General features: G+C 45.7%; 1 protein-coding gene across 5 annotated transcripts in view; it reads left to right on the top strand.

Moving 5' to 3' along the window:
• LRRK2 (leucine rich repeat kinase 2) overlaps positions 1-27,534 on the top strand; it is a 376,481-nt gene that overhangs the window by 50,863 nt on the left and 298,084 nt on the right. For all 5 annotated transcript variants that reach the window (XM_040343608.1, XM_040343610.1, XM_040343612.1 and 2 more), the window contains exons 6-8: positions 10,295-10,383; positions 11,342-11,476; positions 17,932-18,066. In XM_040343608.1, the coding sequence (XP_040199542.1) occupies positions 10,295-10,383; positions 11,342-11,476; positions 17,932-18,066 (359 nt within the window). The remainder of the gene's footprint in view (positions 1-10,294; positions 10,384-11,341; positions 11,477-17,931; positions 18,067-27,534) is intronic.

The raw sequence follows: 27,534 nt of genomic DNA, 5'->3' as shown, positions 1-27,534 counted from the left end.
CTGGGGAAATTGTGTGACGTGTTCTTGCCTCCACCAATACTCCTGACTGGAGACAGTGCCCCTGGAGATGTAAATGTGATCCAACCGTGTGTCGATCCAGTTCGATCCATTGCCCCATCAAAAACTACCCCATCAAAACAGTCCCATCAAAACTGGTTGCTATGGAGGGTTGCTATGGACTGGTTGGTTTGGTGGTTTCTATGGACTGGTTGCTATGGATGGGTTGCTATGGACTGGTTGCTATGGAGGGTTGCCAACCTCCATTTCCACTATGCTGCTGTGGGGCTCTGGATCCCAAAAGCGTGGGTCTGAAAGGTCCTGTTTAGTCCAGCGTATATTTGCAGCTTTAGACCTCTTTCCTTTAGATGGCATGATGCTATTTGTTGGAGGAGATATAATTCCCTTCAGAGCTGTGAAGAAGGAGCTATAATGCTATAATTTTTCTCAGAGCTGTGTGAGACTAGATATAAGTTGCCTCAGTTGTGTGGTAGAAGCCAGAAATCACCTCACAGAAATCACCTCACAGAAATCACCTCACAGAAATTACCTCACAACTGTGTGGGAGGAGCTATAGAATACCCTTAGGTCTTTTTCACATGGAGCGGACCGTTTCTGGGTCCGCTCCGCGTGTCTCCGTCGGCTCAGCGGGGATCCCCGCTGAGATGTCGGCGGATAGGGCGGTCCCCGCACACAGTGCAGGGACCGCACTGTCTCAGCTCCGCTCTGCCCTATGGGGAACCGGATGCAGACGGACCGTCTGTCCATCTGCATCCGTTCCGTTCCGCCGGATGGAAGAAAAATAGGGTTTTCTTCCGTCCGAAAACCGGATCCCGACGGACGCCGACGTTAGCGGATGCGATCCCATAGGGATGTATTACAAGTCCGTTAACGGACTTGTAATAACGGACAGGCAGAGCGGATGTCTGAAAGGGGCCTTACAGCTGTGTGTGAGGAGGTTTTCTCCTCAGCGTTTCATAGGAAACCAATGTTTGTTGATATGCAAGCACTCTAAGCACAGAGAATACTTGCTTGCTTTTTTCCCTGTTCGTCTTTCAGGACAGGTACTGTAGAGAGACACAGGCTCCTCCCCTCACAGGAAACACCGCCTTCCAATTAGGAATTTAAGCCTCATCCTCCCTCAGCTCCTCAGTTTATGGTGTTTCCTCCGGAGGGGAGACACCGCTTGGGCCAAGGGCCAGACAGCTGGGGAAGCTGAGGCCAGTATTCCTGAGAGGGGGGACCTGTTCTCCCTGGGCTCAGGGCTATTTTTTAAAGAGCATGGCGTCCTGGTTGACTGGGGAAGTCACTTACCCAGGACATCGCCGTGAAGCGTCCCGCGGACATTCCTGGGGTGGATTCAGCCGCGGAGGCCTATTTACTGATCGCACAGGGGTGGCGCTGCAGGCGGGGTGCACGCTCCCTGTGAGAATTTCACAGTCGGCCAGGAAGCTGGGCCGGACCGGAGGACGAGTGACGTCAGTTCCGGGGGGGGCGGGCACTTCCGCCGGATACGCGTCATTGGTCCCGGACGCTGCAGTGTAAAAGGCCTGACGCTGGGCTGGTGCGGCCTCTCTCTTCTCAGCCGTAGGGTCGGCGTTTTTGCAGGCAGTCGCGACCACATTCCTCAGCGAGATGTCGGAAGCAGAGGCTTCCCGTGCACCTCCGGATGACGACAGCACCAGCCACTCGAAGGTAAGGAGAACCCTGGGGTGGTGTTCCCTTATCATGTTGTACAGCTTCACTGGTGATTTTTTTGTTTTCTTCTCCTGGTGGTCGGGGAGTTTGTTAGTGTAGTGTGTCTGGAACCCTGGTGGTGGTTGGTCCTAGAACACTCCTGGTGGTTACCTGTGTTAAGCGCTGGTCTCTCTTTTAATCTAGCCTCCACTTTCTTCTGTGTTTTTCAGAAATCCACAGAAAAATCAGCCCACAGCAGGAAGAAATGCCCTTCCTGCAGATCTTCACTTAGTGAAAGTTGGAACAAAGCACTTTGCAGGAGATGTATTGAGGGGCTGGTTAAAGAAAGGGAGGCAGAGCAGGCATCTGAATTAGCAGCTTCTATGAAAGAGCTTTCTGGCACCTTTCAATCGTTTAAAGATATTTTTGCTAATTTTCAATTGCCCCAAAGCAGCCCTTCTGTAGCGCAACAGGTAATTCCACCGAATCCTGAGGTTCTTCCCTCTGGGAGTAGAGAGAAGCCTGCGGATATCAGAGAGGATGCTGAGGAGGAGCAAGACAGTGCCGCTTCTAGCTCCCAAGAGGAGTCAGATAGTGAGAAGACAGAGGCAGGGCCCTCAAAAGTCTCTCGCTACAAGCTTTCCCTTGAAGAGGTGGAAGAGTTATTGGAAACTATCCACGCTACTTTAGGGATAGTTGAGGAGAAAAAGACACTGTCACTCCATGACCAGATGTACAGTGGTTTGGGAGAACAAAAGAAAAGGGTTTTTCCAGTCCATGAAGTCCTGGTCAATGCCATCAAAAAAGAGTGGCAGGACCCAGAGAGGAAACCTTTCTTCTCAAACTCTTTGAAGAGGAGGTTTCCTTTTTCTGAAGAGGAGGCTTCAGTGTGGAACAAATCCCCCAAACTAGATGCTGCCTTTTCGCAGGTATCCCGACATACGGACTTGGCGTTTGAGGACATGGGGGTCCTTTCAGACCCCATGGACAGGCGGATGGATTCGCTATTAAAAAAGTCCTGGGATGCTTCCCAGGGGAACCTTAAGCCAGCTATGGCAGCAACAGTGGTGGCCCGTAATCTAGAGCATTGGCTCTTACAGATTAAGGCACATATTGAGGCCGGAACGCCTAAAGAGACTATACTTTCCTCTTTTCCAACTTTACTGAGTGGCGTGCGGTATTTAGCGGACGCCTCAGCAGAGTCAATCCGCATGTCGGCCAGGTCTGCAGCTCTATCTAATTCTGCAAGAAGAGCTCTCTGGCTCAAGACATGGCAGGGGGATAGCGCCTCAAAGGTTAAGTTGTGCGGGATCCCCCTTACAGGAGACTTATTATTTGGGCCAGGCTTGGAGGCTGTCTTAGATCGTACAGCCGACAAGAAGAAGGCTTTCCCCTTAAAGAAAAAATTTGGGGGACAGGTAAAGAAAAAATTCTGGACCCAAAAGAAGGTGGAAGTCCCCAAACCTGAGGGAAAGAAAAAGTTTTGGGGACCAAAAGGGAAAGGCCGTGCCGGGGCGCTTTTTTCGTGCTCCTGAACAGCCCCAAAAACCTCAATGACGGAGTCAAGGTGGGAGGAAGGTTGGGGGCCTTTCTCCCACAGTGGGAGATGATCACCAGCAACCAATTTGTGCTGGGGATCATAAGGAGAGGGTACAGACTAGAGTTCTCAAGTCCCCCCCCATCCAGACTCTTAGTCACCAATTTGCCGCAGTGCAAAGAGAAATCTGTGGCTCTGATCTCCTCTCTTCAGGAGTTGGAGGATCAGGAGGTGGTAGTTCGGGTTCCATCGGAGGAGATAGGAAAGGGCTTCTACTCCCACATATTTGTGGTCCGCAAGCCTTCAGGGAAATTCAGGCTTATACTGAATTTAAAACCTCTAAACACCTCGGTCACGTACAAACGGTTTCGGATGGATTCCATCTATTCCGTGAGGACACTCCTCCTTCCGAACTGCTTCATGGCATCCATAGATCTAAGGGATGCCTACCTACACATCCCTATAGCGGAATGCCATCAGAGATTTCTCAGACTGGCCGTGAGGTCCAGAGAGGGGACGTTTCACCTACAATTCAAAGCACTCCCCTTTGGGCTCTCCTCTTCCCCCCCGCATATTCACCAAGGTGATGGTGGAGGTACTAGCCTTTCTACGTCTCAAGGGCATCCTGGTGGTAGCTTACCTGGACGATCTGCTATTTTTTGCAGACTCCCCGACACGGTTGTCCCAGGACCTCCAGGTTGCAAAGGAGATTCTGGAAAACCTAGGTTGGCTACTCAATCTGGAAAAATCCAGCCTGACACCCTCCCAAAGAGTCACTTTTCTGGGATATGTACTGGACTCAACCAGACAGATGACTTTTCTCCCAATAGAAAAAGTTCAGAAGGTGGACAATGTAATATCACTTCTTCAGAGCAGTGGCCAGCTTCCGATAAGGAAAGTCATGTCAGCTCTGGGGTTATTAACATCTTCTCTTCCTGCAGTGCAGTGGGCGGGTCTGCATTTCCGACCTCTGCAACTGTTCATACTGAACATTTGGGACCACAAACCGGAATCCTTGGATTCCCTGATATCCATACCGGTTCACATCAAGAGGTCCCTTTGGTGGTGGAGGAAGGGGGCGAACCTTTTACAGGGCCTGGATTGGATCTCCCCGATCTCCAGAACAGTGACAACAGATGCCAGTGGCTCCGGTTGGGGAGCACACCTGGACTCCCTTCTGATACAGGGTCGCTGGGCAAAAGAGGACTCGCAAAAATCTTCGAATTGGAGAGAACTAAAAGCGATAGAGTTAGCCCTCAAAGCCTTTCAGAAGGAGCTGCAGGGACAGCATGTTCGAATCAGGACAGACAACTCCTCCGCAGTAGCTTATGTCAACAAGCAGGGGGGCACCAGGAGCAAGTCCTTACGGGATCTGACAAAGTCTATTCTCATATGGACGGAGGCCAATGTCTTGTCCCTCTCAGCCATACATCTGAAGGGAGAATTAAATCAGGTCGCAGACTTCCTCAGCAGGAAGAAACTGAGGGAGGGCGATTGGGTTCTGAATCAAGAAGTCTTCAGAGCGATCACTCAAAGATGGGGTCTTCCGGAGGTGGATTTATTCGCCTCAAGAGAAAATGCCAAGACTCGGCTCTTTTTTTCCCTAAACAGGTGGGATGGAGCTCTGGCGGTGGACGCTCTGGCCCAAACCTGGCAGTTCTCCAGGTGTTATGCTTTCCCCCCTCCGGTTCGAATACCAGCAGTCCTGAGGAAACTGCAGGGGGAGAACACAACACTGATTCTCATCGCACCTCATTGGCCCAGGAGACCATGGTTCTCTATCCTAAAAAGTCTATCGATAGAACCTCCTTGGATTCTACCAATCCGGGAGGATCTCCTTTTACAGGGTCCAATCTGCTGCCCGCAGGTAGAGAGGTGGAATCTGGCAGCTTGGCTTCTGAGGAAGAGCTGCTGAGGGGCAAAGGGTTTTCAGAACGCCTGGTTGAAACACTCCTAAGCTGTAGAAAGAAGGAGACACAAGCCATTTACCAAAAAGTGTGGAAACGGTTTAACATCTGGTGCGCAGAAAGCTCCTTCAGTGTCAACAGCACGGTGGCTGTTTTAGAATTTCTACAAGCTGGAGCTGATAAAGGGCTGGCAACTAGCACGCTGAAGGGTCAAGTGTCAGCTCTAAGTGTATTTTTTGAAAAACAACTAGCATTTGACCCTTGGGTCTCTAGATTTTTTAAGGCTTTGAGTAGACGGAGACCTGTAAAAACCTCCAACTTCCCAGTTTGGGATCTCTCATTGGTTCTTCAGGCCTTTACAGTAGAACCATTTGAGCCTTTAGACAATTGTAGTTTAAAAGTGATCACTCTCAAAACAGTATTTTTAGTAGCGATCACTACTGCCAGGAGAGTGAGCGAACTCGAGGCCCTATCTATTAGGGCCCCCTTTTTTCAAGTTTTTCCGGATCGCATCATTTTTAAGACAGATCCGGCTTTTCTACCAAAGGTAGCTTCTAAGTTTCACAGAAGTCAAGAAATAACATTGCCTTCTTTTTGTTCAAATCCTGTAAGGGAACAGGAACACAAGTTTCACAACCTAGACGTTAGGAGGTGTGTCCTACAATACTTGGATTACACAAATCAGTTCAGGAAAGCTGATTCACTATTTGTTTTGTTTTCTGGGTCCAGGAAAGGGTCTAGGGCTTCTAGACGCACGATAGCCAGGTGGTTAAGGGCAGCCATCGTTCTAGCTTATTCTTCTAGGGGAGTAGAGCCTCCACAGGGTATCAAGGCTCATTCCACCAGGGCAGTAGCAACTTCCCAAGCAGAGTGTGCTGGTGCTTCCCCGGAGCAGATCTGCAAGGCTGCAACTTGGTCTAGTTTTTCAACGTTTGTAAAACATTACAGACTGGACCTACTTTCAACCAAAGACCAGGCTTTTGGACGCAAAGTACTGCAAGCAGTTGTCCCACCCTAGGGTAAGGTGCTCGCTTATCCTCTCTACAGTACCTGTCCTGAAAGACGAACAGGGAAAAACGGGGTTACTTACCGGTAACATCCCTTTTCCAGGAGTCTTTCAGGACAGCACTGGTACCCACCCTCTTTGTTGTAGGGGATATTATGGAAACTCATCAGACGAGGCCGTCAGGTAAGATGTAATTTTATACTTTTATGACGTGTTCTTGTGTCTCCCCAGCTGGCCGGAGGTACTCTGGAAAAAACTGAGGAGCTGAGGGAGGATGAGTGTTAAATTCCTAATTGGAAGGCGGTGTTTCCTGTGAGGGGAGGAGCCTGTGTCTCTCTACAGTACCTGTCCTGAAAGACTCCTGGAAAAGGGATGTTACCGGTAAGTAACCCCGTTTTTTTTGAACAGTTGTCCTTCTTCAAACGGTTGTATTTTAAAAACGATAAATCGTACAGAGAATCTTTATATTGTGTGAATCACAAGACCCAGACCTACATTTTGATGTCTCTGAAATATTAAAATTAAAGGCACAGTCGCAGTTTATATATTGTCCTAAAAATCTTAGGTGTCTTGACTTGAATTTCAATGGAAGTCAATAGAGGTCAATTGATGGCGTAGGTTGCAAAAAAATTGTCATATTGTGAATACGATTTGGACAATCGTTTAGCCATGGACAAGTGTAGTGTCAGCAGGGATAGCTGAACGTTTTGATATACGATTTGTGTAGGTCGGCTTGAAAACGAGGGAGTAGTCGCAGTTTAGGAATCATGTCCTGATTTTTAATTTTTTGACATCCCACACGCTACCTCTCACCATTCATTCCTATGGGAAAATTTTGCCACAAAAATGACGATATTTTGCGAACGTTTCGGCAAAATGTTCCACAAAGTAATAGCACACCATTCGGGAACAATCCGCACGCTTCGATACATTACTTGTCTATGTAGTGTAAAAACTGTGGGAGGAGATACCATTTAAAATTTGGCTATAATAAGAATATATATGTGAGATTACAATAAGTGCTCTTGCTATGCAAGACCACTTAATAAAATGTACATACATATAAACAGAGAAATATGTAGACATAATGCAGACATCAATAATATCCAGCATGTACAGGCAAAAAACAAGCCAAAACACAGTCCTAAATATCAGCCAACAGGAGGAAGTTACAGATTATATGGGAGGAGCTAAGGGCATTCACCAAAGAGCTGAAAAACCGCTGCGTGGCGGACAGTGTGGCGGTGGTCTCTTATAAACACTCCTTTAAGCGGAGTCCCACTCTAAAGTAGAACTTCCACTCTTTTGTCCCCCCCCCCCTTTCGGTGGGAGTTGATATCCTGTCCTAACTTCCGGGAGCCGCGGCTGTTGATGTCACCGTTCGGCTAGGAGAGAGGAGCGGAGCGCATGCTCAGTAGGGTTTCCTACGTGAAGCCATAAGGCAACACTACAGTTTTCCCTTACCTGCAGTGGTGGCGACACCACCCGACAGCTGATGGAAACTGTCAGGGCTGGGCTCAGCCCTTCCTTCTCTGTGCTGGCAGCTCAGCTGTCAGCTAATTGCCAGCTCCCATCTCTCCACAGTGATCCACCTGTTGATGATCCTGCTCATCAGCTCTGCCTACTTAAAGCCGTCCAGTTCATTTGCTTTTTGCCTTCGTCTGTGTTAACGTCACAAGAGACTTTCTCATGCTTCCTGTTGAAGACCTGCTTGACTGACGTTCCCTCTGGCTACAGATCCTGCTTGCTTTCCTACTACCTTTATCGCTGGCTCTTGGACATTGGCTTGGCCAACTACCCAATCTGGTTACTGAACTCTGGCTATGTCTTGACTACGCTTACTGTTTTACCTTTTTTATTTTTATTATTAAACAAGTGTGATTTAACGGTATTTCTGTCTCGGTCTGATTCATGGTTTCTGACAGAAACTTCAGCTGTGGTGCTGACATCGTTGGACTCGAGGAAAGGTAAGTGTCCTATTATTAATAGCCAGCAGCTGCACTATGTGTAACTACTGCCTTTTAATTTTTGCAGCGGTGGGCGGACCTCTGTTTTAATCAGGCTGGTGAGCACAATTTTTTCTTGGGCCGAGGTAAACCTGTGCTCCAATATCTGCAGTCCACTCAAAGGGAGTGGACAATCATCTGGTGGACATTCTGAGTGCGACACCAAGTTTGCGAATCGTAACCGTCACCGAACAAGGACGTCTTCCAGCTAGTAGCAGTGAAGTGGGACCTTCCAGAAGTGGATTTATTTGCCAGCAAAGCAAATGCCAAGGTTCCAGTGTACTTTTCTTTGGAAAAAGAAGTGAGGGCCAAGGGGATAGATGCCTTGGCTGAAAAGTGGGCATTTCGCATATGCTATGCCTTTCCTCTGTTCAAACTTATTCCCCTGGTCCTGAAAAAGTTTGTTCAAGAGTGCACCTTAATGATTCTAGCTGTCCTGTATTGGCTGAAGAGGCCTTGGGTTTTCCCACACTGTTGCACGCGACAGAGCCCCCCCTCATGCTGCTCGAGAAGGAGGATCTGCTTTCTCAGGGCCTAGCCCTGTTGCCAAAAATACACAGCCCAAAATTGTCGGCATGGTGTCCGAGGAGAACATCCTGAAGTCTAAGGGGCTCTCATATAGGTTAGAGAATACGATTCTTTCCAGTAGAAAGAAAATGACCCAAGCCATTTATGTTAAGTTTTGGAAAGTTTTCTGTTCATGGTTAGACACCAAGAAGGTGTTTGCTAGTATACCAGCCATCTTAGAGTTTCTACAGGACGGCATGGACTAAGGACTGGCCAACATTAAAGGTTCAGGCCCCATTGTCTGTGTTTTTTGGAGCAACACCTGCCGTTGGACCCACTAGTTAGCGGGTTCTTTAAGGGGTTGGTCAGATTTCGGTTTTAAAATTCTGGCAAAATCAAATTTTTGTTCTTGTTTTTTTTTTTTGTTTTTTTGTATTGCGATTGTATTGGGAAAAATGGTCGCAAGAAGAAGAGCTGTCCTTAAAGTCTGCCACTCTCAAAATGTTTTTTTGGTTGCAATTTCCACAGCTAGGCGCATTAATGAGCTGCAGGCACTTTCTATTAGAGGACAGGCTGGTAATGCATACGGACCGGGGATTCTTGCCTAAGTGGTCTCTAAATTCCACAGGACTCATGATCGTTTTGCTGCCTTTTTGTGCGTCTCCAACTAATCCAAAAGAAGCAGAATTCCACCAACTGGACGTGATGGCCTGTGTGTTGCATTATTTGGAATTCTCTGAATGCATTAGGAAATGTAATGCCCTATTCATATTGTATTCTGGTAAAAAGTTGTAGTTCCAAGCTTTGAAAAGCACAATTGCCCGGTTCATCAAACAAGCTATTGTGAAAGCTTACAAAATGTTGTGCCCTTTTTCCCCGGTGGCTCACTACACGTGGGCAAAGTCTGCTTCTTGGGCGGAGCCAGCTGGGGCAACACCAGAACAAATTTACCAAGCGGCGACATGGTCAAGCTACTCGACGTACATGAAGAATTATAGACTGGACCTTATCTCAGCGCAAGAGGTCCTCCAGGCGGACTGGTAGGTTCTCGTTGATCCTCTGTAGTGCTGTCCTTGACAGACTAGAGAAAACCAGAGTTGGACTTACCAGTATCTCGGTTTCTAGGAGTCATCCAGGACAGCAAAGATTGCCTCCCTATATACTGTTAAAACCTTGGACGAGTTTTTTGTTGTTTTGAGAAGCCATTCTGGGGAAGTTCTCGGATAAAGACTGGGGAAGAGGGGCTGTAGCCGCCCTTTTATAGATTTAACCTTTTGCGTTTCCTGCCTCTGGACTTTCTCTAGTGCTGTCCTAGACGACTCTTAGAAACCGCATTTGCCACTTTTTTTTTTAAATAAAACTATGTACTGACAGTATTAAATGGAAACTGTGATCTCTTTAGATACGTGTATTTTATAGTGCATTTTGTTTATACCTTTACATATGCTGGCTCCGTTTCCTCCTTCGTAATATTTCACTCTACTGATTTCTCGCACTGTAAATCAAAAAATTAGGTCTGACCTAATTTCTCACTGTCCAAGTCTGAATCGCCAACTTTCTAAAAACCATGCTCCCAATTTTGTGGTTGGAATCTGGTCATTTTTTCATATTTTTTTATCAAAAAAGATCTTAATGTTGTTGCTGTTTTTATTCACAGGCAAATTCTGAAAATCCTATCCATTTATGTTACAAATCTTAGTGTCTTGACAATCGGATTGAAAGTTTTAACTACTATACTTGCTTCAGGTAGGACGTTTTACATGTGACTGTAATCACTACCATTGCTTATTTGATTAAATTAATGACATGTGAGCCATACAATATACCTTTTTTACAGAAACAATGACTTAGATTGTTCTAAAAAAAATACAGTATTTATTTTTTAAAGGGGCCAACTGGCTAATGTTGATGTGTATAAAAAAAGAAGTATATACAAAGCAGACAAGACTTTAGAACACCATGTCCTAAAGCCTTGTCTGCTTTTGTATATAACTTTTTGCAGATATTCAAGTTGTGACTTTGAAGTTTTACATTTATTTACTCTCGGGTTCATCTACTGTAATTTTTGTTTAATAATATTTAAAAAAAAAAACTTTGTAATTTTTATACTATTGTTGTTGGTTAATGCCTAAGGGCCCCATGCACACGAGACGCTGCTAAACTCGAGTTCAGAGGCATTTGGGCATTTTTTTCAACTGCCCCTGAACACATTTAATGTTATCCTATGTGTCCATGCACACGATCACGTTTTTTGGCGTTTCAAATCAGTTGGGTTTAGGGCCGTTTTTCCAAACCCAAAATTTTGGGTTCAGAAGCTTTCAGCTTTTGCGTTTTAGACGCAAATCGCGGCAAAACACGGCACAAATAGTTTGATTCTGAGCTTGGGGAGGGTCTACAGTGTTTTGGGGATAAACGCTGACAACCGCAAATCGCGGTAAAACGCTGCGCAATTCGCGGCAAAAACGGGCGTTTTAAATGCCGGTTTTTGCCTTTTGAAAAGCTGAGATTAGAGGCGTTTGTAATTGCGTCTCGTGTGCATGGGGCCTTATTCATCTTTTAAATATGTGTGGACATTTAATTTTATTTTTTGGGGTTTATTTTAGAAAAAATATTGTTGCGTACATGAAATACGTTTTTGCCTCTAATTGTTAATGTATGTTATTGGTCTGTGTCCCGACTTCTAAAATATCTTTCCATTATATAGATGTGATACATTTTTTAGTTTTGGATCATGATGCGGACATTTTTATGCTTATATTTGATGCGATGAAAATGTTCTTTGATAAAGAAGAAATTCAAATATATGGATGTCAAGCATTATACCTCCTTCTAGTAAAAGGTATGTTGTGCTTTTCTTAAATTTTTATACAGAAAAAAATAATAATTTTTCAGACGATATCCGTGTGCCTAGCACCCACAGGATTAATAATGTTTTTTCTTTCTACTCCTAAAAACCCATAATTTGAAAAGGGCAAGAGAACAAGCCATGCAAACAAATAGTATATATTGACTGATCCCACCAAAAGACGTGTTTATTACCTTGAAAAGAGGGCTATTTTTGTTATCCATAGACTCAATTAAACTGCATATTTTAAACTGAAAATGCTCACCAGAAATATTTTTTCCTAGGGGTTCAAAATGCCTGTAGCTCAGCTAATGTGGTAGAGACCCCCCATTTTTGATAAACCATGCTGCTCCCAAGCAAACAAATCTCTAAATTCTGAGTGACCGTAAAGAGAGGCGGCGATAAACATTGTCATCTCTGGCAGGAACACTCGGGGGGGGGGGGGGGGACGACTTGGGATTTTTTTCTCTCTATGTACAGTATAGTCAGGGATGAGCTTGTGTTTGTTCCAAATCTAACAGTCAGCTGCTGTTCCTGGGCTAATGAGCTATGGGCAGGAATGCTTATGACATAATTTACCTGACATAGCTGCACGTTACCTAGATTTTTCTCAGCATCGACAGGTATTGAGGTATTGTTCGTTATTGTACATCACAAGACACAGAGCAGGCTATAATTGTGACCATCTGGGCTATGCGCTATCTATAGGTCAATGGACACTGGCAGACCAAGAAGTCCTCTCATATAGAACTCGTCCGATACAGGAAGTACTTCAGTTTTTTGCCAGGGTCTTGAAGGTGATATTCACTGTCATTCAGTTCTCTGTATGGTATTACCACTGGTCTCAAATGGATCCAGTAGGGATCAAAAGAGTGGATACATTATTATAGCTGGGATGCTGAAAGGTATGGTCCCTGTGCCCCACTAGAGCATGATGGAAGATTCAGTGGGGATTGGCTGTAATGCAAACTTTCTTTGCATGGCCCTGCATTAAGGAACCCTGCACAGTTCAGCACTGACCAGGGTGTTTTTGTCAGGGTGATGTACAGGTCCAGGGCAGTGGACCCCAGAGCAAGGGGGGCAGAGTCTTTGATGGTTCTTAGTGACAGAACCCACCATGATGGTTGAAGATCCCTGCTTCAGGACAGTCCTGCGACAGGATTGGTAAGTGATTATTTGCTTTTAAGAGCAGGGTCTCTTTAAGAAATTTTGGGCTGCCAGGTGTCCTCATTTTGTCCTCTAGGAGCAGGGTATGTGTTGTGGCTCTTTTTCTTTGGGCTATATGTGATGTGCCTCATTCCTGGGCTCTTTTTTTATTTTATTTTATTTTATTTATTAAACATTGTGGTCCCTTTTTTATTAGTGTGTGTGTGTGTGTGTGTGTGTGTGTGTTTTTTTGTTTTTTATTTTAATTTTTTTTTCACCTGCAGCTTGTATTTGTGCCTCATAAGCTTGGTGCTTTTTTTTTTTTTTGAGCCTGGGGTGGGAGAGCATGTGGTCCACATGCATGTACAGTATGGGCCGGAAGTAGCAACGCATTAGGTATATGAAGCCTTTACTTAAACAACAAGGCTTATGGAGGCCGCTGGGACCGGCTCTGCAGCTGAGGGAGGGACAGGGGACACAATACAGGCTAATGATTTGGGCCACATGAGTACTACCAAGGGGGTGGATACTGGCAGCCTGCATTCCTGTTCTTTTCATTAGTCTGTTCGGCTGATGGAGTTTTGCTAAATAGCAGCTCCTATTTTGACAGGAATGTCTTCCAGAAAGCTGAGTGAGGGCAGCTTAGCCGGGAGGGACGCAAGCACACTGCCATCAGGTCCAGAGGACTCTAGTCGTAATACTTCTGTGTTCACATCTCCTGACAGACCAACGTTTTGGCATTGTTTTTACTGCGAGCGTGTCAAACTTGGCGTATGTTACGAAGGATAACTTGTCTGAGGCGTTGATGGGCCTGGAAGGAAAGATTGCTGGGATGATTGTATCCATGGTTCAGAGTGGTAGAAAGAGGGAAAGATCCCCTTCACCTGATGGTGGTGGAGGAAGAATGGGGGGATATTGAAGAGGAGGAAGTCGGGGGAGAACTTGAAGGTCAGGCAGTCTGCATCTGAGGATTCTGAGCCTGAGGAGGCTCAGGGACTCTGTGTCTCAAGCCCAGAAGATATTAGTGCAGTCCCTTTCTGAAATGGTTCACTCTGATTTTAGGTTGCCTCTGGCAGAAACCTCAGCAGTTAAGTACTCCTCTTTAGGATCTCAGGCTTTTCCCTTGCATTCTTTTAGAAAATATGTTGTATGTGGAATAGGATCACCCAGATAGGGTGTTTTTGCCACCAAAAAGATATCCTATGGAGGTTCTTAACCTCCTTGTGTCCACACAATAGCCGAATGAAGGCTACAGCATGGACTTGCATTGCCGGGGCGCCGTCGTGATGTCGTCCCGTGCATGAGCTGCCTGCGCGCTCTGTGATCATTGAGTCAATGAGACTCGCGTGTTTTTACATAAAAACAACAACCCAGCAATGATTAACCACTTAAGGACCGCCTCCTGCAGATATACGTCGGCAGAATGGCACGGCTGGGCACAAGCACGTACCTGTACGTCCTCTTTAAGTGCCCAGCCGTGGGTCACAGGCGCGCCCGCGACCCGGTCTGAAGCTCCGTGGCCACGGGACCCGCTGACCCGATCGCCGCCGGAGTCCCGCGATCAGTCCCCGGAGCTCAAGAACGAGGAGAGCTGTGTGTAAACACAGCTTCATTGATCGTGTGTTCCCTAATATATCAATGATGTCACACGTCCAGCCCCTACAGTTAGAAAAACATATGAGGTCACACATAACCCCTACAACGCCCCCTAGTGATTAACTCCTAAACTGCACTGTCATTTTCACAGTAAATAATGCATTTTTATAGCATTTTTTTGCTGTGAAAATGACAATGGTCCCAAAAATGTGTCAAAATTGTCCGATGTGTCCGCCATAATGTCGCAGTCATGAAAAAAATCGCTGATCGCAGCCATTAGTGGTAAAAAAATAAAAATAAAAATTATAAAAAAATGCAATAAAACGATCTCCTATTTTGTAAACGCTATAAATTTTGCGCAAACCAAATCGATAAACGCTTATTGCGATTTTTATTTTTTTTTATTTTTTTTTATTTTTATTTTTTATTTTTTTTTACCAAAAATAGGTAGAAGAATACGTATCGGCCTAAATTGAGGGGAAAAAAATGTTTTTTTATATATTTTTGGGGGATATTTATTATAGCAAAAAGTAAAAAATATTGCATTTTTAAAAAAAAAAAAAATTGTCGCTCTGTTTTTGTTTATAGCGCAAAAAATAAAAACCACAGAGGTGATCAAATACCACCAAAAGAAAGCTCTATTTGTGGGGAAAAAAGGACGCCAATTTTGTTTGGGAGCCACATTGCACGACCGCGCAATTGTCAGTTAAAACGACGCAGTGCCGAATCGCAAAAACTGGCCAGGTCCTTTACCTGCATAAAGGTCCGGGTCTTAAGTGGTTAAATACCACCAAAAGAAAGCTCTATAAAAGCTCTATATGTGGGGAAAATATAAAAATTTCATTTAAGCACAGTGTTGCATGATCACGCAATTGTCATTCAAAGTGTGACAGCGATAACAGGCTAAAAATTGGTCTGGGCAGGAAGGGGGATTATGTGCCCAGTAAGCAAGTGGTTAAAGAAGTGTCACGTTTTCCTGCAATGGATGCATCGGTCTCCTGACTAAGGCCCCATTCACATTGGAGCGGGAGCCGCGGTGGCGGTATAGCGGCGCTATACCTCCGGGATTGCAGCGGGAATCAGCCGCTAGCGGTGCGGTATTAACCCCCGCATGCGGCCGATTAAGGGTTAATACCGCCCACAATGCGCCTCTGCAGAGAGGCGCATTGCGGGCGGTATTGCCGCGGTTCCCATTGTTTTAAATGGGAAGGAGCGGTATACACGCCACTCCCCTCACCGCTCCAAAGATGCTGTTGACAGGAGATTTATTTTTGTCTCCCGCCAGCGCATCGCCTCAGTGTGAAAGCCCTCAGGCTTTCACATTGAGTATGCAGTGCAGGAGTTTTTCAGGCGCTATAGCGGCGCTATTTTTAGCACTGTACCGCCTGAAAAACTCCTCAGTGTGAAAGGTGTCTTAATAAAAATGTATGTTGTTCATTAAAGAACGTCCAGGTTTTTAGGTGCCATCTAACAAAATGTGAGATCCCTTTTGAAATATTATTTTTGGTAAAAAAAAAATCGCAATAAGTGTTTATCGGTTGGTTTGCGCAAAATTTATAGCGTTTACAAAATAGGGGATAGTTTTATTGCATTTTTATTATTTGCTGCGACATTATGGCGGACACTTCGGTCAATTTTGACACATTTTTTGGACCATTGTCATTTTCACAGCAAAAAATGCATTTAAAATGCATTGTTTACTGTGAAAATGACAATTTCAGTTTGGGAGTTAACCACAAGGGGGCGCTGAAGGGGTCATGTATGACCTAATATGTGTTTCTAACTGTAGGGGGGTGTGGCTGTAGGTGTGACGTCATCGATTGTGTATCCCTATAATGGGGAACACACGATCGATGACAGAGCCACAGTGAAGAACTGGGAAGCCGTGTTTACACACAGCTGTCCCCGTTCTTCAGCTCCGGGGACCGATCGCGAGACTCCAGCGGCGAGTGGGTCCCGGAGCTTCGGACCAGGCCGCGGGCGCACGCCCGTGACCCACGGCTGGACCACAAGCAAAGCACGTACCCAGCCGTGCCATTCTGCCAACATAAATGTGCAGGAGGCGGTCCTTAAGTGGTTAATGAACTCAAAGCTACTGAAAAAGTGCTTTGTCACAGATGCCATATTTTTTCCAAGAAGCTGCTCTGAGAGATTGTTCAGACTGTCTGTATAGATTGGTATCCTTCAGATCTTCTGTCAGTAAGTGGGCACAAGCCAGTTTAATTAGAAGCGATTGGTTCAGTTTTCTTTGTGCTACAGTGACTTGAAAAAGTATTCATACAACTTAACATTTTCCACATTTTGTCATGTTGCAACCAAAAATGTAAATTTATTTGATTGAGATTTTATGTGATGGACCAGCACAAAGTGGCACATCATTGTTAATTGGAAGGAAAATTGTAGTTTTCAATTTTTTTTTTTTTTACAAATATCTGAAAAGTGTGACATGCATTTGTATTCAGCCCCCTTTTAATCTGATACCCCCAACTGAAATCTAGTGGAACCAAAACCTTTAGAAGTCCACCTGTGTGTAATTTAATCTCGGTATAAATACAGCTATTTTGTGAAGCACTCGGAGGTTTGGTAACTAGTTAAGGGCCAGAAGGATTTGCCCCCTTAACGACCATGCCATTTTTTGCGTTGCGACACTGTGTCTCTAACTGACAATTGCGCAGTCATACGACGCTGTACCCAAACAAAATTTGCGTGATCCCCCCCCCACAAATGGAGCTTTCTTTTGGTGGCATTTGATCACCTTTTAAATTTTTTTGCACTATAAACCCAAAAAAACGACAATTTTGAAAACCTGGTTAAAGTAGTTATTCCTGCGCTACAGTGGAAACTGTGCAGAGGGTAAAGGTGCAGCAACTACCGTATAGGCCAACCTCTACCCACAGTGAGACATTGAAAAAAATGAAGAGATGGTATTGCGCTCCAATAGCATAGAATGGTGTAAGTGGTAAAATGTATAAATAACCAAAATAGTATAATTGATAAATGAATGTGCAAATAGACTGAAGGAAAGATAAAATCGCTATAAATGCTAAGATAAGGTGCATCCAAAGGTGAACTGAATGAATGTATTTGCACTACTGAACTTATTTTGTGTTTTTTGGATTTTTTTCATTTACATATTCTCATACTAGTATGTTGGTGCTCAGTTGAAATCACTTTTGCATGTTTGCATTTTTATTACGGAAGGAGAGCAGTTTAATCAATTTTTATACAACATGCTGCTCCTTACCAACATTTACCTGTTTTAATTACTCTAGTTGTTACTAATCGTCCTTCCACTTTGCGCTGGTTCTGGGGTTTTTAAATTCTCATTCACAAGTTTCTATTTTTCTCTGAAATAGAAACTGGCATGGGTGCCACTAATGGATCCACAATCTGGATCTCTCTGCTTTCTTAATGTGGTGCAAGCTGCACCAGTTCCCTGGGTTATTATAATGGTGCAGAAAGCTTTAATTCCCCTCAATGTATCAGGTTATGGCAAAGAATTGCATAGCAATAGAATTGCCCTTTTAAACATTTGGTCTACCCCGTAGGATTACAGAGAGTAACATTTACAGGTCGATTGGCTGTATGTCCTACCCATTTGCAGTGTTACTGTTTTAGTAATATACTAGATGTAAGAAATTCATCTTTTTATTTGGTTGACATGCAATATGTATTTTTTTTTTAATTGTTTTAATTTTTTTCATCAGTTACAGATGAACAACTGACAGAGTTCGTTGAGAGCAAAGATCATTTAATAATCTTGAAAGTGCTGGCAGAATTTAAGGATACAGAATGTGTTACTTTGCCAGCTTTGCGCGTATTGCTTCCATTGGCTGGACCCTGTAAGTTACTGGCATATCCACTGGTATTATATCTGTTTGTCTTTAATACATTTAAACTTTAAAGGAAGATGGTAATTTTGTCCACATACAGGCTGCAGAACAAATCATAAAGGTTTATGATCTACAGTCCTGCAGTTTTGAGAATTTCAAAAGCCCATCCTGTAAAAACATCAGGGATAAAATGGGAGCATTTTTTGTGTTTATTTTTTTGTCTTTTCCAGATACAATATGTTAAGTTTTTTACTTTCAAAAAAAGTAGTCTTTATATTCCTAGAAAATGTGTTGCTGTAATATTCCATGACTAACTACTTGCTGACCGCTGTACGTATAAAAACGTCCTATCGGCAAGCTGCCGGATTGCTGCCATCTGACAGCCAGCAGTTAGCTTGTCAGTCAGACAGATATACACCCACTGGAAGTGTGTGTGTGTGTGTGTAAAACTCCCCGCTGCCGCCTTTATATTACGTACTCTGGTTTGTAAATCAGCCTGCAAAGCATTGCAACGACAACGAGTGAATTGTAGTTGCAATACCAGGCTGTTTGTGCATACCAAGGTGCAGACTTTCAGTGAGAGATATGCAGGAAGTGTCCGTGGACTACTAGTGATGACCGCACTTGTGTTCCTTTGAGAACTGCAAGTCCCTCTGCCACATTGGCAGTTGGGACTTGCAGTTCATTCATTCACAGAATGGTCCAAAAGGTGGAATTGGCCCTCAAGGAGCACCTAGTCACATACAAACCATATACTGTATACATGGCATATTAAAATTGACTCAAAAATGAAAATATTCTTTATTATGCGTACCGTATTTTCCGGCGTATAAGACGACCCCCTAATTTTCCAGGAAAAATTTTGGTTTTGGGATATACTCGCCGTATAAGACTACCCCCTTCCTACTAGTCTTTCTGGAAGCTGAGGGTTAGCCAGAACAACCGCTGACAGAAACAACCGCTGACAGAAACAGGCTTTTTTCAAGCCTCACTATGCCATTACATGCCCCCACTGTGCCATTACATTACATGCCCCCACTGTGCCATTACATTGCATGCCCCCACAGTGCCATCACATTGCATGCCCCCACAGTGCCATCACATTACATGCCCCCACAGTGCCATCACATTACATGCCCCCACAGTGCCATCACATTACATGCCCCCACAGTGCCATCACTTGTCCACACAGTGCCATCACTTGCCCCCACAGTGCCATCACTTGCCCCCCCACTGTGCCATCGCTCATGTTTTGCAGGCCGGTGACAGTCTCCGTGCAGCTGCAATCGTTCATGATTTCAAAGCCGCGCCGTCTTCTTAGCTTGTCCTGTGATTGGCGGAACACAAATTTTCCCAGTATCGCCTCTGTTCTGTGTTCCGCCAATCACGGATGCCTTCTCATCTCGTCCGAGGATGAGAATGCATCCGTGATAGGCGGAACACAGAACAGAGGCGCTGCTGGGAAGATTTGTGTTCCGCCTATCACAGGACACGCTGAGAAGACGGCGCGGCTTTGAAATCATGAACGATCGCAGCTGCACGGAGACCGTACCCGGCGTATAAGACGACCCCCGACTTTGGATGCATTTTTTTGCATCCAAAAAGTCGTCTTATACGGAAAATACGGTATTTTAAGTTGGAGTATAAGCCTTTCAATGTTCTTGCATATTATATATGCATGAATATTGCTTGTTTAATTATGTTAGTTTTTTAAATCAGTTATGTGATTACGCATGGCAGCTGTATTTAGTTTTCCTCATATTCGGGTTGCGCTTCCTGCTTAGCAGTACAGCACTCCTGTTACTTTACTTAGTGCAAGTTTATAATCACTGCTCCTGTCAATCGACTTTCTTTTTGAGAAGAGCATTCATAACTTTTGTGAGTTGTGTCTCATAAAAGTGAGTACACCCCTCACATTTTTGTAAATATTTTTTCTTTATCGTACATCACGGGACACAGAGCGGCATTCATTACTATATGGAGTACCTTCAGGTGTAGACACTGGCAATCTCAAACAGGAAATGCCCCTCCCTATATAACCCCCTCCCATAGGAGGAGTACCTCAGTTTTTACGCCAGTGTCTTAGGTGTTAGTCATGGTTTAGCTTGCCTCCGCATCCTTGGGATTAGGTGAGCTACCGGTTCTGTCCAAAAAAGCCTCAGCGCTAAAGTGGTCAGTAACCGGACCCCAAACCCTTGGGGTATAGCCCATAATGCTTTTCTTTTTAGAGAGCTGGACCCTGGGCCCAGAACTTAGAAACCTTTGGGTACCTAAAGTTTTCTGTTGCCAGGGTGCTATATGGGCCCAGGACAGTGGATCCTTCATAGGAACCCAGGGCCTGAAGGTCTAGACATCCCCACGGAGATGGGGGAAGATTGGGCCTCTTGCTTGGCAAAGTCCTGCGGCATGGAGCAGGTAAGTGAGGGGAAAACTTGCGGAACTTGGTTCTTAGCAGGTTTTTTTCTGGGGGGTCACAGGGGACATGCCTAAAGTTATGCACTGCATCTGGCAAACTAGTCACATATCATAAAGATAGGATGGCTCTCTATGTATTATTCCCCATAAGATGTGACCTCCCTTGTAGTGTTGGAAAAGCATTGAGTGGGGCCTGTGTTATATAAAAATATATGTGTGTGTCAGAGAGCTTTGCTTACCTGCAGGCCTCCAGGCGATGCTCCATTCAGTCTTCCTCCTCAGAGCCTGCAAGCAGGCAAAACGCTGACCTCCTCATGGTTCCAGGCTGCAGGCTGCAGTTTGCTGGAACAGAGAGGTCCCTTCCTCCCAAAATCCCCCCCCCCTCCCCCTGTCGGGAGGGGCATTTCCTGTTTGAGGTTGCTGGGGGGGAAGGGCGGGTCAGTGGCTTAAAGGAAGGGGCGGCCCTTCCTTGTTTGTTCCATCAATACTTTGGAACTGAGGAGATAGACCAGAGCGGCAGCACGGGGCGCCGAGGACACACAGTGGCCAGAAAGGATATTGCAGTCTTCAGGACTGTTTTGTCAAGCCTAGAAATAGGCTGTTTCTTTTCCATCTCATAGTTTTTCTTTGCAATACTACTCAGGGGGACAGAATGTTTTTTCTTTCCTGGATTTGAAACAAAAACGGGAAAAAAAAAAAAAAAAAAAAAAAAAAAAGTCATCTAGGGGAGAGGAAGCATTTTTTTATCCCCCAAACAGGTGTTTGGACAATTAACTTTTATAGTTCCAAATACCAATAGGTAGCAGGTGTACCTCGGTATTGTACCATGGTATGCCGCTGTTTTCCCTACAGGGAGCCTTGGGGCCATCGGGATCTGGGGCTGGAGCTGACGCGGGTCAGTCCAACCCTAAGATGGTCACGGAGGAGGTATTACTCACCTCTTTAAAAGAGATGCAGAAAAGCATGGGAAAAATGATATCCGCAGCTATGCGGGGCAGTAAGCGGAATAGATCTCCGTCGCCCGAGCGCGGACCCTCAGAAGAGGAGGTCCTTTCCTCAGGGGAATTGGACGACCTCTTGGACACGGACCAAGTAGGTTCAGGGATCGAAGACCCGGATACAGAGGAGTCTGGGGCAGTCTCCCTGAGGGAGAGCTGGTGGATTCAAGGATTGTCGGACTTGGTCCATAGGACATTCAACTTGCCAGTACCAGATCTCCAGGTATCGACGGTTTCAGCTTTGGGCTCACTGAGGGCGCCTCAAAGCAATGCTGTGTTTCCGATCCATCCTCTATTAGAGGGAATTTTGTTCCAAGATTGGAACAAGCCAGATAAGATCTTCTTACCACCTAAAAGGTTCTCTGTCCTATATCCTATGGAAGAAAATTTTTCCAAAAGATGGGCTACTCCTGCAGTGGACGCAGCCATCTCATGTGTTAACAGATCGTTAACATGCCCTGTAGAAAACATACAGGTGTTCAAGGATCCAGTTGATAAGCGCTTGGAAGCACTACTTAAGAACTCCTTCACTACTGCAGGGGCAGTAGTACAGCCAGCTGTGGCTGCGATTGGGGTCGCTCAAGCATTATCGGATCAATTTAAGCAGATGCTTAAACTTATTCCGGCCCAGCAGGCAGAAAAATTTTCGGATGTCCCTAAGGCCATATGTTTTACGGTAGACGCAATCAAGGATTCTATCCAGCAAGCGTCACGTTTATCGTTATCCCTTATCCATATGAGAAGACTCTTATGGTTAAAAAGCTGGGAGGCTGAGCCCCCATGCAAGAAGCTCCTGGTAGGGTTCCCCTTCCATGGAGGACGACTCTTCGGAGAAGACCTAGATAAATACATTCAGACCATTTCAAACGGCAAGAGTACTCTCTTGCCAACTAAGAAGAAGGTTCAGGGACCTGCGTTTAAACGACAGTATTCCCCTGGGCAGGGGCCTTCTAATGCCAAGCAGTATCGACGGCCTCCTGCAAAAGCAAACTTCGGCTTCAACAGCAGATCACAAGGACAGGCTGTTAGAGGCAAAAGGCAGTGGTTTCGCAAACCAGCAAAACCAGCCCCCAAGCCAACCTTATGAAGGGGCGCCCCCACCCACGAAGGTGGGGGGAAGGCTGCGACTCTTTTCAGAGATTTGGGAAGCCAGCATTCCCGACGAGTGGGTACGGTCTTCCGTGGCCACAGGCTACAAATTAGATTTCCTAAGGTTTCCTCCTCCTCATTTCCAGAAGTCGAGGATTCCAAACGATCCGGAAAAGGGAGCCGCATTAAGATCGGCATTAGATCATCTACTTTCCCAGGAAGTAATAGTAGAGGTACCAGTCCTGGAACAGGGGCTGGGTTTCTACTCCAACCTATTCATCATCCCAAAATCCAATGGAGATGTCAGGCCAATTTTGGACCTAAAGATGGTAAATGCATATCTAAAGATCCGCTCATTTCGGATGGAATCCGTGCGGTCAGCAGCTGCCACACTCCAGAAGGACGACTTCATGGCGTCCATAGACATAAAGGATGCCTACCTTCATGTTCCAATTTATCAGCCACATCAAAGATATCTACGCTTCATGGTGGCTTCGCGTCACTTCCAATTCGTGGCGCTTCCCTTCGGGTTGGCTACGGCCCCCCGGGTGTTCACGAAGGTCCTAGCTCCAATCCTAGCCAAACTAAGGATCCAAGGGGTCACGATCCTAGCATACCTGGACGACCTCCTAGTCATAGATCACTCGTCTCCCGGCTTGGAGCGAGCAGTGGCCCTCACGGTCCAATACCTCGAGAGGTTCGGCTGGGTCCTAAATCGAGAAAAGTCAGCTTTCCAGCCCACAAAGCAGTTGGAATATCTCGGCATGAGATTAGACACAGAACAACAAGGAGTGTTCCTACCTCTGAGGAAGGTAAAAGCCATCAAGGAATTAATCCTACTGGTTCTAAGCAAGAAAGAACCGACTATTCGCCTATGTATGAGGTTACTAGGCAAGATGGTGGCCACATTCGAGGCGGTACCATACGCCCAGAGCCACACTCGCATCCTACAGGCAGCCATCCTGTCAGCATGGAGCAGAAGGCCACAGGCCTTGGATATCCCGTTGCCGCTCTCATCAAGAGTCCGACAAAGTCTGTGTTGGTGGTTAGACCCTCAGAATCTACTGAAGGGGAGGTCTTTCAGCCCAGTGGCTTGGAAGATAGTGACCACAGACGCCAGCCTGACGGGCTGGGGAGCAATTTTGGATGGTTGCACTCGCCAAGGTACTTGGGCAAAGCCAGAGAAGCAGTTGCCCATCAACATCTTGGAGCTCAGAGCTGCTCGACTAGCCCTCAGGGCTTGGACGTCAAAATTGCAGGGGTTCCCGGTGAGAATTCAATCAGACAATGCCACGGCCGTGGCACACATAAATCACCAAGGGGGAACCAGGAGTCAAGCCGCTCAGAGAGAGGTGAGCTTGATTCTTCTATGGGCAGAGGCTCATGTGCCCTGCATATCGGCAATATTCATTCCAGGAGTGGACAACTTTCAGGCGGACTTCTTAAGCCGCCAGACTCTATGGCCGGGGGAATGGTCTCTGCATCCACTAGTCTTTCAAGCACTCTGCCAAAGATGGGGAGTGCCGGACATGGATATCATGGCATCGAGACTCCAAGAAACTAGACAGGTTCATGTCCCGCTCAAGGGATCCGATGGCCTGCGGAACCGATGCGTTGGTTTGCCCTTGGCATCAGTTCAAACTTCTTTATGCGTTTCCCCCGCTCCAGTTACTACCCCGCCTGCTGCGCAGGATCCGGGTGGAGCACATACCAGTCATCCTGGTAGCTCCAGCATGGCCCAGAAGGGCATGGTACTCACTAATCTTAAGGATGGTAGTGGGAGACCCTTGGACTCTTCCTCTACGGCCAGACCTGCTATCGCAAGGTCCGATCCTCCACCCTGCCTTACGGCATCTAAATTTGACGGCCTGGAAGCTGAATCCCTGATTCTCAGGGGTAGAGGTCTGTCTCAGAAAGTAATCTCTACCCTAATCAGAGCCAGGAAACCGGTCTCTAGGGTGATTTATTACAGGGTCTGGAAGGCCTATGTAGGCTGGTGTGAGTCCAAGCGATGGCTTTCTCGCAAATTTACCATCGATAGAGTATTAAGTTTTCTCCAGCTAGGAGTGGATAAAGGATTGGCATTAAGCACAATCAAAGGACAGATTTCTGCTCTGTCAGTGTGGTTTCAGCGGCCGCTGGCCACCCACTCGCTGGTTAAGACCTTCCTTCAAGGGGTCTTACGTATTAGACCTCCAGTTAAATCCCCGCTTTGTCCGTGGGATTTAAATCTTGTTCTGTCAAGTTTACAGAAACAACCGTTTGAGCCGTTGGCTGATATTCCTTTGGTTCTACTGACAAGGAAGTTAGTATTTTTGGTTGCCATAGTTTCAGCAAGAAGAGTTTCGGAGCTGGCAGCCTTATCCTGTAAGGAACCATATCTTGTTTTTCATAAGGACAGGGTCGTTCTCCGCCCTCATCCTTCCTTCCTTCCGAAGGTCATATCCAGTTTTCATTTGAACCAGGATTTGGTATTACCATCCTTCTTCCCTAAACCTACTTCCAGAAAGGAAGGGTTGCTGCATACCTTGGATATTGTCAGGGCCATGAAGGCCTATCTTAAAGCTACAAAGAAGATCCGGAAGACAGATGTGCTGTTCATTCTACCGGATGGGCCCAAGAAGGGGCAGGCAGCTGCAAAGTCCACCATTTCTAGGTGGATTAAGCAATTAATCACTCAGGCCTACGGCTTGAAAGGGTTGCCTCCTCCAGTATCATTAAAGGCTCATTCTACTAGAGCCATGGGCGCCTCCTGGGCAGCACACCACCAGATCTCTATGGCTCAAGTTTGCAAGGCGGCAACCTGGTCTTCTGTCCACACGTTTACAAAATTCTACAAGTTGGACGTAAGAAGGAATACTGATACTGCCTTCGGGCAGGCAGTGCTGCAGGCTGCAGTTTGAGACCCTCGGATTCCGGGGGCTCCTCTTGTTCGAGTTAAATTTAAAAATTTTATTTTTCTCAACTAAGTTGGATTTATTATGATTTGAGTATATCTCTAAATTAAATCCTTTTGTCTTGGAGATGTTCTCCCTCCCCTCATTGTAAGCATTGCTTTGGGACATCCCATATAGTAATGAATGCCGCTCTGTGTCCCGTGATGTACGATAAAGAAAAAGAGATTTTTAATACAGCTTACCTGTAAAATCTTTTTCTTGGAGTACATCACGGGACACAGAGCTCCCACCCCTCTTTTTTGAGGACCATTTTGGGAGGCATACTGCTTGCTACAAAACTGAGGTACTCCTCCTATGGGAGGGGGTTATATAGGGAGGGGCATTTCCTGTTTGAGATTGCCAGTGTCTACACCTGAAGGTACTCCATATAGTAATGAATGCCGCTCTGTGTCCCGTGATGTACTCCAAGAAAAAGATTTTACAGGTAAGCTGTATTAAAAATCTCTTTATTATCTTTTGGTGTGACCACACTGAAGAAATTACACTTTACTACAACGTAAAGTAGTGAGTGTACAGCTTGTATAACAGTGTAAATTTGCTGTACCCTCAAAATAACTCGGCACACAGCCATTGAAGAGGAAGTAAACCCTGATGGGTTTTACTTCCTCTTTGTTCCCTGCAAAGTGAAACCATTATGTGCCACTTACCTGCAGATGAAGCCCGCAATGTCACCGCTGTTCCTGCTGTGTGGCCGCGTCCATCTTCAACCCCTCTTCCTTCTAGGAAAGCAGGAACAAAAATTGTCTCTGGACAGCCGCACTCTGAACAAATTGTAGCCTTTATTTAAAAGAAGGACAGCACTACAAATCGCAGCAACATAAAATAAAACCCGACTTCTGACTCGTTTCGCACTGAAACTAGTGCTTAGTCATAAGCTATGACTAAGGACTAGTTTCAGTGCGAAATGCGTCAGAATGTCGGGTTTTATTTTATGTTGCTGTGATCTGTAGTGCTGTCCTTCTTTTAAATAAAGGCTACAATTTGTTCAGAGTGCGGCTGTCCAGAGACAATTTTTGTTCATGCTTTGCTAAATGCATTTCCTGCACCTGAGTTGTCTGCAACGGAGGATATTCATCTGGGTTCCCACCTGGAGCGGCTACCCCCTTTCTCCTCTTCCTTCTAGGGCTGTGGACTCTGGCTCTGTTATTGACCGTAGTTGCGTGACGTCACTCCAGCGATGGAGCCGACGGTCACGGCACAGGCACTATAGAAACGTGCCCTTTCCTAAGTGCACATGCGCCGATGACGTTGGCGCAATCGTACATGGCAAATATCTCCTAAACCGTACACTTGTAAAAGTGGTTATACAGAGTTTACAACCACTTTTTAATGTCTAAACCGTTGAGAGCAAAAGTGAGTACACTCCTAAGTGAAAATTTCCAAATTGGGCCCAAAGTGTCAGTATTTTTGTGTGGCAACCATTATTTTCCAGCACTGCCTTAACCCTCTTGGGCATGGAGTTCACCAGAGCTTCCCAGGTTGCCACGGGAGTTCTCTTCCACTCCACCATGATGACATTGCAGGGCTGGTGGATGTTGGAGACCTTGCGCTCCTCCACTTTGCATTTGAGGATGCCCCACAGATGCTCGATAGGGTTTAGGTCTGGAGACATGCTTGGCCATACCATCACCTTTACCCTTTCTTTAACAAGGTGTGTTTGGGGTCGTTTATCATGTTGGAATACTTCCCTGCCTCAGTCTCAGAAGGGAAGGGATCATGCTCTGCTTCAGTATGTCACTGTACATGTTGGCATTTATGGTTCCCTCAATGAAATGTAGCTCCTCAGTGCCAGTAGCACTCTTGCAGCCCCAGACCATGACACTCCCACCATAATTCTTGACTGTAGGCAAGGCACACTTGTTTTTGTACTCCTCACCTGGTTGCTGCCACACACGCTTGACACCAAATAAGTTTATCTTGGTCTCATCAGATCCAGGGTCGTCTTTAATACTGATTGGACCCTGGGCAAAAAAATTGGATTTTTATTGCAAATGCAATATACACAAATCACATTATCT

This window comes from Rana temporaria, chromosome 3, assembly GCF_905171775.1.
Source record: "Rana temporaria chromosome 3, aRanTem1.1, whole genome shotgun sequence".
Classification (NCBI taxonomy): domain Eukaryota; kingdom Metazoa; phylum Chordata; class Amphibia; order Anura; family Ranidae; genus Rana; species Rana temporaria.
This window is presented reverse-complemented; position numbering and strand designations above follow the sequence as displayed.